This window comes from Equus caballus, chromosome 1 (assembly GCF_041296265.1).
Source record: "Equus caballus isolate H_3958 breed thoroughbred chromosome 1, TB-T2T, whole genome shotgun sequence".
NCBI lineage: Eukaryota > Metazoa > Chordata > Mammalia > Perissodactyla > Equidae > Equus > Equus caballus.
Window position 1 is genome coordinate 27,970,532 of NC_091684.1, and position 12,124 is coordinate 27,982,655.

The 12,124-nt window shown below is 36.9% G+C and overlaps 1 protein-coding gene across 49 annotated transcripts in view; it reads left to right on the forward strand.

Annotated features, from left to right (window-relative positions):
* The window catches only part of NT5C2 (5'-nucleotidase, cytosolic II), a 139,410-nt gene that overhangs the window by 113,915 nt on the left and 13,371 nt on the right, over positions 1-12,124 (forward strand). For 13 of the 49 annotated variants that reach the window (XM_023640177.2, XM_070221539.1, XM_070221545.1 and 10 more), the window contains 3 exons: positions 8,263-8,380; positions 9,202-9,297; positions 9,632-9,655. In XM_023640177.2, coding sequence (XP_023495945.1) covers positions 8,263-8,380; positions 9,202-9,297; positions 9,632-9,655 — 238 coding nt within the window. Of the gene's footprint in view, positions 1-4,344; positions 4,456-8,262; positions 8,381-9,201; positions 9,298-9,631; positions 9,656-12,124 lie in introns of all 49 variants that reach the window. The other 36 variants (XM_023640181.2, XM_070221541.1, XM_070221553.1 and 33 more) reach the window with 5 other exon arrangements.

The window sequence follows — 12,124 nt, forward strand, 5'->3', positions numbered from 1 at the left end:
AATACAATGAAGATTTTCCCCTATGTTTTCTTCTAAGAGTTTTATAGTTTTAGCTCTTGTGTTTAGGTTTTTGATCTGTTTGGAGTTAATTTTTGTCTGTGGTGTAAGGTAAGGGTCCAACTTCTTTTTCATGTGGATATCCAGTCTTCTCAACACCATTGAAAAGACTGCCCTTTCCCCACTGAATGGTCTTGGCATTCTTATCAAAAATCATTTGACCATATATGTGGGGAGAGCACTTTTTATTTATTTATTTATTTTGAGGAAGATTAACTGTGAGCTGGCATCTGCTGCCAATTGTCCTCTTTTTGCTGAGGAAGATCGGCCCTGAGCTAACATCTGTGTCCATCTTCCTCTATTTTATATGTGGGACGCCTACCACAGCATGGCTGGATGAGTGTGCGTACATCCGCACTAGGGATCCAAACCAAGGAACCCCGGGTCACCGAAGCAGAATGTGGGAACTTAACCACTGTGCCACTCGGCCGGCCCCAGCACTTTTTTTTTTTTAATGAAACATACAACAGTGTAAACTTTTGTCTGTGTTTCAGTTTTCTGTGTGTGTGTGTGTGTGTGTGTGAGTGAGGGAGATTGTCCCTGAGCTAACATGTGTTCTAGTTTTCCTCTATTTTGTATATGGGTGGTCGCTGCAGCATGGCTTAATGAGCAGTGAATAGGTCCCGGCCTGGGATCCGAACCCACGAACCCTGGCCACCAAACGGTAGCATGTGCACTTAACCACTACACCACTGGGCTGGCCCCCCAATCTTCCTCGTTTTGCTTGAGGAAGATTGTCCCTGAGCTGCCATCTGTGCCAGTCTTCCTCTATTTTGTATGTAGGATGCCACCACAGCATGGCTTGAAGCAGATCACACGAACTTAACTGCTACACCACTGGACCGGCCCGTTAATATTTCTTCTTAAAGATAAGGGGCTGACCCAATGGCACAGTGGTTGAGTTTGCAGTTGCCAGTGTTTATGTTCTTTACTTTCCATTGCCAGTCATAAAAGCATTCAAATGTAAGCCAGATACTTTTTTTGTGAATAAATGTCATGTAATACTATTAGTTGTATCAGTAAAATTACTAAAATGAATCCTTTTTTCCCCTAATATCGCAGGCTGTTTTCAACATGGGTAAATTTGTTTACAAAGTAGTCCTAATATAATAGCTACCTTTGATTTTTTTATCTCTTTTCTGCTTACACATTCTCTGAATATTTGCTTTATAATAGGGATAATGGCCACTGGGCAAAGGACAAATGATAATGGAGTCAGCTGTGTAGGTTAAAGCTTAACGGATAGAGCCTGCTGTGTCAGGGAGCTCTTAAGAGTCGGTTACTTCGGCAGACCCTGAGGTGATTGTGATTCTTTCAATGTTGGGAACGTTTGTTTGGTTTGACAGTTGTGAAAAGGAATCAAATTCAGGTAATTACTATTGTTATGACATAATTGTCATGGCATTGTGGTAGGGGACCAAAGTAAGTGACTACATGAAGATTCCTTTATTTCCTAAGTTTTTTTTATCCACCCCATCAATTTTTCCTTGAGATGAATAGAGTAATAGTATTATCTAGGCTACTCTGTGTTTCTTGAAGAATGAGTTTATTTCCACTTGAATTTCCAGTTCATTAAGTACTAAATCTATTTGCTTCTTTAAGACTCTGAAGAGGACAGTCAAAACATTTCATTTATTTGGGAGAACTTATGTGGAAGTGTCTGACCTACAGGGTACACTAGAGTTTGCACACCGGTGGCCCGTGGGCCCAACTCAGACCACCATAGTTTGTCTCAAGTAGAGTTTGTTGGTTTTTTCAAATTGAGTCAGAAGTTGAAAATTGGGAGATTACAAGTAAAAATCTAGGGCTGACTGTTATCACGAAATTGGCCACATTTGGCTGTCATTTCCACAGGGAAGTCAGCTGTGGCTGCGTAGCTACTGTGAGACTCGCACCAACACTTTTCACACTTTCACACAGCCCATTGCACACGATAACTGACGTGCCTGACCCTGCTGTGAGTTTTTGGAACATATTACCTGCATCTGAGTCTCAGAAAGTTTGTCTGGTAAACTTTATAGAACCTTGATATAGTCCTTATAAAAATGAATTATCTGTATAAGCCTGTATAAATCATACATAGTTTCAAGAAGACTTCCTGGGGTGGGTTAATTGGCTCCTTTTCTGTTCCCCTGTACCTCCTTAGTTATATTACGTTGTTGATCTTCTAAAATTTATTATAAATATCTAATTGTATATCCCTGTAGTGCACTATGAGCTCCCTCAGGCCAAGGACCAAGAGCTGTTGTGGTTTATGTTCTTGGCATCTAGTGCCTGGTACACAGTAGGCATCCAAATGTTTGTTACATTTCTCTAACTTTAGTACAGATATTTAAGTGTGGTGATCTGTTCTTATTTTGGGGGAAAAATTACATATTAGCTTCAATTTTTTTTAAATTACAAGCAGCTCCTTTGATTAAAGAGGATTTTTTGAAGTTATCTCAATAATTTTCAGTTTTCTTGTTTTAAATTGAAAACAATACTCTAAATACAAATTCCTAGTAAATGTACAGATTCTCAGAGGGAAAAAAATTGGAGTTAGGTAATTTTTTTCCGTGTATTTTTAAAATAAACATTCTTCTAATACTCTTAATAATTCTTAAACAAATACATTTCCTAATTGCCATTTAATTTTGCTTTTGCAATGACTTGAAATTGGTAGTTTTTCAAACTCTGTTTCGTTATTTACATATCTAGCCATTTGGGAGTTGATTTTCTTTCATATTGGTAAAAGTGTTGCATAGTGTCCAGCTTTTGTTTTGTTTTGTTTTGTTTTTTTTGAGGAAGATTAGCCGTGAGTTAACATCTGCTGCCAATCCTCCTCTTTTTGCTGAGGAAGATTGGCCCTGAGCTAACATCCATGCCCATCTTCTTCTACTTTATATGTGGGATGCCTACCACAGCATGGCGTGCCAAGCGGTGCCATGTCTCCACCCAGGATCCAAACCGGCGAACCCCAGGCTGCCGAAGTGGAACATGCACTCTTAACTGCTGCGCCACTGGGCCGGCCCCTAGCTTTTGTATTTTAAGTAATTAAAATTGAAATAGTTTTTAGAAATTTTCATTATCTTTGTTTAGATCACTTGTGATCTCTTGGGTTAGAGATAAAATTTTTGACTATGTCTGTTATTGTGTTAGGGTTTTCAAATAATTTTGAAAAGTAGAAAGTTCTAGTATCTGTTTATATGAGAATTGGAAAGACTTTTATTTAAAATTTCCTTAACGACAATGTGAATTGTTACCTTTCCTGGTTATAGTCTCAGAGAACCAACATCGCGTAGCCCGAACAACTCTCTAGTTGTTGATGTTGACGTTGATCACGTTTACAGCATAAAAGCGAAGAACTGTTCTTGGGTGGTTGGGTTGGATTTTTAGTTTTCATAGTGATTGGTGGTCGTGGTTTCTCCTAGTTGTAAGGTTTTTAGGACTTTTAGACATTATACTTAGTCATTTCTGCTCTTCTATTATTAGTACCATCTCCCTTTCACAAAAAATTCAGAAGTTAGAGGAGTCTCTCCATGTTTTCAAAAACCTAAATGTCTCTAGGGAAAATGACTCCCTATAAAGTTAAACATAATGCATACCTTAAAAGTGTCAGTATCTTTAAAGGATGTATGTACTTTATGAAAGTAGGATAATATCATTCTTCTTACTGAGGGCAAATATCCACTGACAGAATCAAAATAAAACATTTTCTTTCTATTCCATATTTAGACGTCTGGTTAGGTTTTTAGCAGCATGAAGTTGGTTCTTGTCTATATCAAGATGACAAATTTAAGTGTTGGAGGGGTAGAAAAGTAGGTAGGTATTTAGACACAGGCAAATAGACTTAGTTTAAATGGGTACTTAAAAGCCAGATGAGACTGCTCTGGTTTATGCCTTATTTAGTCTGTTCACTTACTCTAGGTCAGTTTTAAACACTTTACCAGCTTCATTCAGTTTCTATCTCATAAACCTGAAATGTGCTAGAGAAAATAAACTAAGACAAAATAAATTTATTTTCCTTTTTTGTCTTTTGACTTAACATTTGAGGATCAGACTTGGCTTGTATTCCAGGCTCAGGGTGCCAGAAAAGTAAATAATGCACAATACTTAGGCTTATCTTCAATACTTGTTATGGCCAATTAGATGAATTTTAGTGATGGTCAGAGGCTTCTAAATAGGAGGGCAGTAACTCCTGTAAATACCAATTTCCAAATGGTGTCTCTCTGTTCCAGCCCATCACAACAGTTTTAAAACCAGTTTTTGTTTTTGTTTTGTTGTGTTGCTTTGTTTTGTTTTTAACAGGAGAGCCAGTGTAACTCCTTCAAGACTGGAGTGACACTCTGCATCTGCGTCTGCCTCGTGTGAGTTCTCATTTTGGCAGCAGCACTCTGCTAGGCTGGAACCTCTGTCGAGGTTTGCCCTTTCTTTTTCTTGAAATCTGTAAACTACTACACAGTGTGTCTTGGTGGCAAAGGTAAAAAGTGCATGAGAATTCTAGACTTCCCTGCAGAAAATTTTTAGCACATTCCAAATGGACTATCTGTGTCCTCTAACATAGGTTCTATCTTATGTGAATAACATCTATTCAAAACAGAGCCCTCAGCTTTCATCCCCACAACATGCAGCCGATATTTTTTGAAGAGCTGTTTTTTCCTTGCAGATTATGAAGTAAAGAATATCTTTAAATGCTGTCAGTAGCTTCAGCTCTCAAAGCTTTGGTTGTTCTCTTTATAGTCTGGTTATGTAACCTGAGAACACTGTGTGCTGCCCTAGTGGCTGAAGCAGTCCACATTTTTGGACTCTGGCCCTTAAAATAACTTCTTCCTTTGTCTCTGGATATTGGGTTAATTAGGATAGGCCTGAGGACTTTCTCGAAGAAGAAATAAGCAGTGAATGTGTCAGGTTGTGTTTACTCTGAAGCTATTGGCTGTGTCTTGGAAAGTCAGTTGTAAGAATTGAGCTTGAAGTTATACATCATTTACTTGCCAATTTTAAGAGAGAAATTGAAATTAGAGCCTTTGCAGCTGTGGAGAGGCACGGAGCTCTACAGTCTGAGGTGTTAGATATGGTTCCCCACAGATGTCGAGGCTGGCTTTGAAGGGCCTGGTGGATTAAAAAAGGAATTTTGCTGTTTATTTATTTGTTTTTCAAGGGATGGTGGTACTTTGTAGGCTTCAGGAATAGTCAGTTTTGCCACCAGCTCAGAACAAATTGTGATGTTCTGAAGGGACACTTAGAACAAAACATCTAAACCCATGCTCTGTGCAGCTACAGTCCTGCTTTTCCAGCCCTGGTTGTACTGTATACATAGTTGTCTAGCAGATGCTTTAGTGACCCACGAGTTCATGTTACTGAAATGATTATCGAGGAAGCTTATGAGAAAATGCCAATAGCTTGTAGGTCTTACTGATTAATATAGAGCTTAGTGAAATAGATAGCGTTGTCAAAATAGAACTTGGACTCTCTTTGCTAAATCCATTCCCACCTGTGCAGTTTATTTTGGACTAGATGAAAGAAATTGGAGAGAGAGTAGTGTGTTTTAACACCAAGCTTTAAATTTTGATGGCCTGTGTGATGCAGACGTTCGTTTTAACAGTGACTGTGGTATAGTACACTATAATGAGCTTTGGGTGAGACGGAGGCAAACCCACATCCTGGCTTCAGCTGATGTTTGTACTTGCTGTGTAACTTAAGGTCAGCAAGTAGGAAAAATATATTGTGTTTTTGGGAAGTACCCTAAACTTAATGAAAGAAAGGAAATTTAAAGTGTTTATTTCTGAAGGTGGAGTTTCTAGAAAGTCACCTCGGATGAACACTTGGGAAGTTCTGCCCTGGAGTAAACACAATGTGGCAAGTGTATAGTGTTGGAGTTTCTGCTCTTCTAGGGTTTGTGCTGGCAAAATAGGGTTTTGAGATTTTCTTTTCCCCTCCCTGTATTTTATTTTCCACTAAAAATTCTGCGTAAATTGATTTGAGTTCATTCCAAATTGTCTCATAGACATAAGTTTTAATCACCATTACTCCATCACTCTATAATTATAGATTCTCTAACTAGGGAAAATTATTCATTTAGGGATGAGCCTGGGTGGGGGTGATTAAGGTTTGAGTTTTGTCTCCCATTGTTAAGATCTATCAGCAAATTATCCTTCTGAAAAATTAGTAATTGAAAATATTTTATATGGGCCACATCTTATTAGAATGCATGTCAAAGGATTATTCAAATTATTTAACTGTACTGGAATTTTGTTTCATTAAATATTGTTTGAAATAAGTGGGGCTTTGTTAAGATTGAGAAGTAATTTTTGTTTTAGGGAAATTTTGTTAAAATGAGATTTGCTTTCACTTGGGGTGAAAACATGAGATGGGGTGAGAGATGTTGTTTTATATTCTCAAAATAATTCAAATTGACATCAATGAATACCATGCTTTCCTGGTTTTGTGATAATACGCCAGCTCTTTCTCTGTTAGTTTGTATTAATATATAGCATTTCCTTCACCACAGTGTACATCATCTAGATTTAAGAATTCCACACTTTAACGCTTCAGAAAGTTATTTGTTGGGGGAAGAGGGAGGATGGGGCTGGAATTGAGGAGAGGAAAAAAATATAGCCAGTTTTGAAAATACTAACCAAGGTTAGCGTTAAATTATTATTACCCTTGAGACAACAAAAGAAATGACGGCCGCTTTTAACATTGTTCTGATGAGACGAGACTCAAGCATTTCCTTAAAGGACCTTAAGAATTTTAGGCTTTTTAAATATGACAAATGTTTATTAAAGGACTTTGAAAGCTTACTTTGCTTTTTAAAAATTTCAGTTTAATTAAAAAGAATAAATACCCTAGTATGTTACAAGTTTTAAAGGTACAGAAGCAGCTACATGAAAGCCTCCTTCCTTCCCCTGTCTCTGAGCACTCAGTTCCCTTCTGGGGAGGCAGGCAGTAGTACTGGCTTTGAAAATGGATTTCCAGAAATGTTCTACAGGATTGCTTTTGGAAAGGGGAAAGTTCAATCATACTTATTAAAATTTATCACTAACTTGCATGGGCAGACTAACTGCAATGAAAAATCAATTTGAGCCACAGGGCATATATTAATTGTAGATAGAAGAATTATAATAATAATAATAGTTGCATTATTATGAGATTATAAGAATGAAATGGATGTTTTTGGGGCCTCATTTGGCATTTAGCAAAATAGCAGGTCTATTTTTTATTTTTGTTTTTAATATGGCTTACCCACTCCTACAGACTGATGGAAGGATGCTTACGTAAGATTTCACTTGGAAGAAACTTGTTTAAAGGAACAGTATTTTCTTTATGCTGAACTGCAGTAATGATTCTAAAAAGTTTTTTCATTATAGAAAATTTCAGACATATACAGTAGTAGAGAGAAACTCCTGTATCCTAAAATCCATTTTATTTCATCTGAAACAAACTCAGTATGCTTCTTTGGCAGATAAGGAGTTATATTATACATCCACTTGCATATTCCCATCCTTCCATAATCATGTCTAATAAAATGAGTCATAATTCTTTAACATCTAATTCCCAGTTCACGTCCATATTTCCTTAATTATCTTAGACTGTCTTTTTATGGTTGATATTGCAGTAATAGCTTGTAAAATGCAATTTTGATGGCTATAGTATTGTTAGGGCTAATAAGAAAACAAGTGAATCCTGACAAACGGAATTATGCTGATCGGAGAAGGAGTACAAAGCAACTACTAAGCCAAACAGGAATTCCAAAAATAGACTTAAAAAAAAAACTCATTTAAAGGATTCCTACACCAATTAGGCACATGAATGGAGCCTTTAACATATATAGACCTCTCTACCTAGGTTTCTATATACTTATATTCTCATGGGTAATATCATAGATGTTCATATTAGGGGTTTTTTTCCTGCCTTTAGATTGTGGGAATGAAAGAATAGATAAAGGGAAGAAGGGTTGGGATTAGGTTTCCTAAGAATGAAGGAACTATTCTGAATTGTCTGATAATTCATCTTGTTGCTGTCGCTCCTACTATAGTATGACCTATTTCCGCAGACTAACAATTGAGTCCTCTGATTACTCAGGGCAGCACAAAACATGAAGCTTGAGGGAAAAAAGAAAAATGGCAGATTTAGGGAGAGGGACGAATTGGGAAAGAGTAGAAATGCACTCATTCGCCTTCTGTTTTGACTGGCTGTTCCTTTAATGAGCACCTCCTCTTTGTGCAGTGTACAAGTCCCCGGAGTATGAGTCCCTTGGCTTTGAGCTTACTGTGGAGAGATTAGTTTCTATTGGCTATCCTCAGGAGCTGCTCAGCTTTGCTTACGATTCTACATTCCCTACCAGGTAATTTTTCAAAATTCTTTTGGATTAAGACCTCTCCCTCCATCCCGAAAGTTACTAATTCCAGGTGTATCCCTGACCAAAACAGAAAAAAAAATCAAAATGTTCTTTGGGGTTTTTTTTTGGTTTTTGGTTTCCTTTTTTTTGGTGGTGGTGATTCTAAAATTACCATGGACTTTTCATGTACACCATATCTTTTGTGTTCTTGAATTGAGCTTAGTTTATTGTTAGTGAAGAAGATACATTTGTGGGAAAGAAAGGGTTTTTATTAAAACTGATGGGCAGTAATCACAGATGCTCCTACCTTTGGCTGTTGGAGATCAGTTACATGTTTTGCTGATACACTTACCTTGGTAATCAGGATCCTTCTTGGCAGTTTGCATTTTTGGATTTGATAGGAAAGATTTAAGATTAAGAAAGATGATGTTTATTTGAGATGCCATTGTATGTGTCCTATATACAACATCTAATAGAAATAAAAGCCAGCTCAGTTGTCCAAGGAAATTAAAAGGCTCTGTTTTAGAATGGAACCAGCTGTATTAAGAGGAATTGTAGTTTACACTGTGTTTGATTAAGCTCTTATTCCTTACAGAAAACAGTTGTGATTATTTTTCTGGACAGTAAATAATTTTTCGTTGCTCTGGGATTAGTTTTTAAGATTATATTCACTCACTTTAGCCTCTAGGGTTATACTGTTTGGGGATATACCTGAATTGCCATAAAGCTTGAATAAGATGAGGTTATTTCACGGTGATTGAGTAATACTATGTAAGATTATCGCCTGTATTACTTTGCATTATTGATAACATCTTCATTTCACATAGGGGACTTGTCTTTGACACACTATATGGAAATCTTTTGAAAGTTGATGCCTATGGAAATCTCTTGGTCTGTGCACATGGATTTAACTTCATAAGGGGGTGAGTACAGAGAACCTTTAGTCTCTTTCTAGTGTTCCCATAGTCACACAATATGTAGATGACATTGTCTCCCTAGATGTAATAAACTTGCCTATTCCCTCATTATTAAAGAGCAATTACTTTTTTATATAAGGCTACTTAACAGTTATTCATTAGGCAGTTAAGACCCACACTGACTTGGAAATATAATTAGCAGTTACATTTTGTTTAAATTAAGTGCCTTCTAATTATATAGCATCCAACAAAGCTAATCTTGAAACTTGCTCAAAAAGAACTATAGTGGCTTTGACTTATTTGAAATTCTAAGATTTGTATTTTCTCCTTTTTAATACAGTTCTCAGGTAGCTGCTCAGAAGAGGTATGTACATAAAAGTGCTTTGAAAAATTTAAAACTGTAGCAGAGTAAATGGCTAAGATTTTTAAAAGTTAATACATTATTTCTTATATTCTAATGAATAGCTTCAGATCTTTGATCATGTGGTTAAAATTTTTTAAAACAGGGGGTTAAAAATGAATGCAAGGTGATAATATTTAAAACAAATGAGGATAAGCTTTATTTTCATAATCAGAATATTTCCACTATTCTCACTAATTTGGACTTTCCACCCTAGTAAACAGCAGATAAAATTTAGTGTGTACAATTTTTTGTGAAACATTCTAATTTTTTCCTTAAAAATCACAACACTGCACTTTGATAATTTCTATAATTGTGGCTTTATGATTATGTTTTCTCTACTATTATACTACCTAATTTACTACCAGCACTGCATTAAGGTCAGAGCGACTCTTAAAACCAAAATAAGTTATGTGTCAGTCTCTTGTGTAACTTTTCCATGTATTATTTATTTTCAATGGCAAAGCAGTATAAACCACACAGTCTACATTTAAATTGTTAAAGAGACAGTGTCGTTTGGTAAACACGTTTTGTGATAAGAGGCACAGGCTAACTGAAACTGTACCAGTTCTTTAAAAATCTGAGGTCATAGCAATGCCCTACTTGGATCTGAAGTATCTGATATATGACTCTTCAGCTGTCATTACACAGGCTCAAAGATGCCCAAGTATACTTAGTGAGAACAGTGTGAAATAAACACCCCACCTTGACACATCTGGGCAGGCCATGGTTATATCTACCTTTCTTTCATTGTTCCTCTCATGCGGGGTTTGTTCAAGCTCCACAAATATCAGGAGGCAGGATTTAGAACGTGAAGTGATTGTAGATAGTACTAGCAACATAACTGTTTTATATATGGATATTGTCACTTAAATTCAGAATCCCAATGATGATGAACCAAGGTTCAATTTATTAGTGTCTGACAAGGGGTTTTGTTTATGGAGGGAGGGGTAGTCAGAGAAGAAAAAGAAGAGAAGCAGTTCTATAAATTAGTACTATAATTAGGTTTTCTAACTCAAGATCCACAGATCTCCTTTCTTCCCCCAAATAAACCAGTAAAGTTTCCAAATAGCTCGTTTGGAAATACATTTAATAGTATTTAAAAAATAAGTCATTTATGAGTTAATGCAGAATCATTCAAACAGCACTTAGCAGTGTACAATCCTTTTTTCTTAATGCCGTTATATTTATTTGTTTATTTTTTGCTGAGGAAGATTCACCTTGAGCTAACATCTCTGCCAATCTTCCTCTATTTTGTATGTGGGTCGCTGCCATAACATGGCCACTGACGAGTGGTGTAGGTCTGCACCTGGGAACTGAACCCAGGCCACTGAAGCAGAGCACACTGAACTTAACCACTAGGCCACGGGGCCAGCCCCATACAGTCTTTCGAGTCAAAAGGAAAAGCCCATGGAGAAGGAGAGACTAAGGAAGGAGGGAAAGAGAGAGAGTTATTGAAGTATAATGGTGCACAAGGCTGGAGGGAAGTGAGGCCTCTGTCCGGCATCATCTTGTATGCCTTGTCAATGAATTGGGACCTCTTTTTTGAACAATGGTAAAGTCTCTTAATGTTTTAGAGTAAGATAATATTGAGGTCAAATCTTTATTCTCTGGGTCACAGAAAGTTAGCAGTAGTCTGTACTATAACTGTTTTCCTCCCAACTCCAAATTTAGCATTCCTTCTTTGATGATACATTTCCTCCCCCTGAATTAATTCTTATTTTAAATATATACTATATGATTTCACACTTAAATTAAACAAAATGTAATTGCTAACTATATTTATAAGTCAGTTTGGGTTCTAATTGCCTAATAAATAGCTGTTAACCATCCTTATGTAAAGGAATTACTCGATTTTTTTCTTCGATGAAGATTAACCCTGAGCTAACATCTGCTGCCAATCCTCATCTTTTTCCTGAGGAAGATTGGCCCTGAGCTAGCATCCATGCCCATCTTCCTCTCATATGTGGGACACCTACCACAACATGGCTTGATAAGCGGTGCATAGGTCCACACCCGGGATCTGAACCGGGGAACCCCTGGTCGCCGAAGTGGAACCTGCAAACTTAACTGCTGCACCACTGGGCTGGCCTCAAGGAATAATAGGAAAGCACATTATATCTAAGGGGACAATGTCATCTTACTAAACCTGACTGAGAAAAGCATATCATTACTATCTCCTTCCACCTTAATTTTCATTTCAGAAAATCTTCGAAGGCTAGTAGATGAAATATTCTACAAAGTTATTCTTTATTAGGAACTCTTATTTCAGAAGAGTGACCAAGATAAGGGAGTTAATGTGGTTTTATATTTCGGACTAGTTTATGCCATTTGTAGTTAACAAACCCAAGCAGGAATTTACCCAAGTTGCTCTGAGGATGAACTTTAAGTTTGATGTCCTTTATTTTGATTAATCTCCATGTATTCACCCTG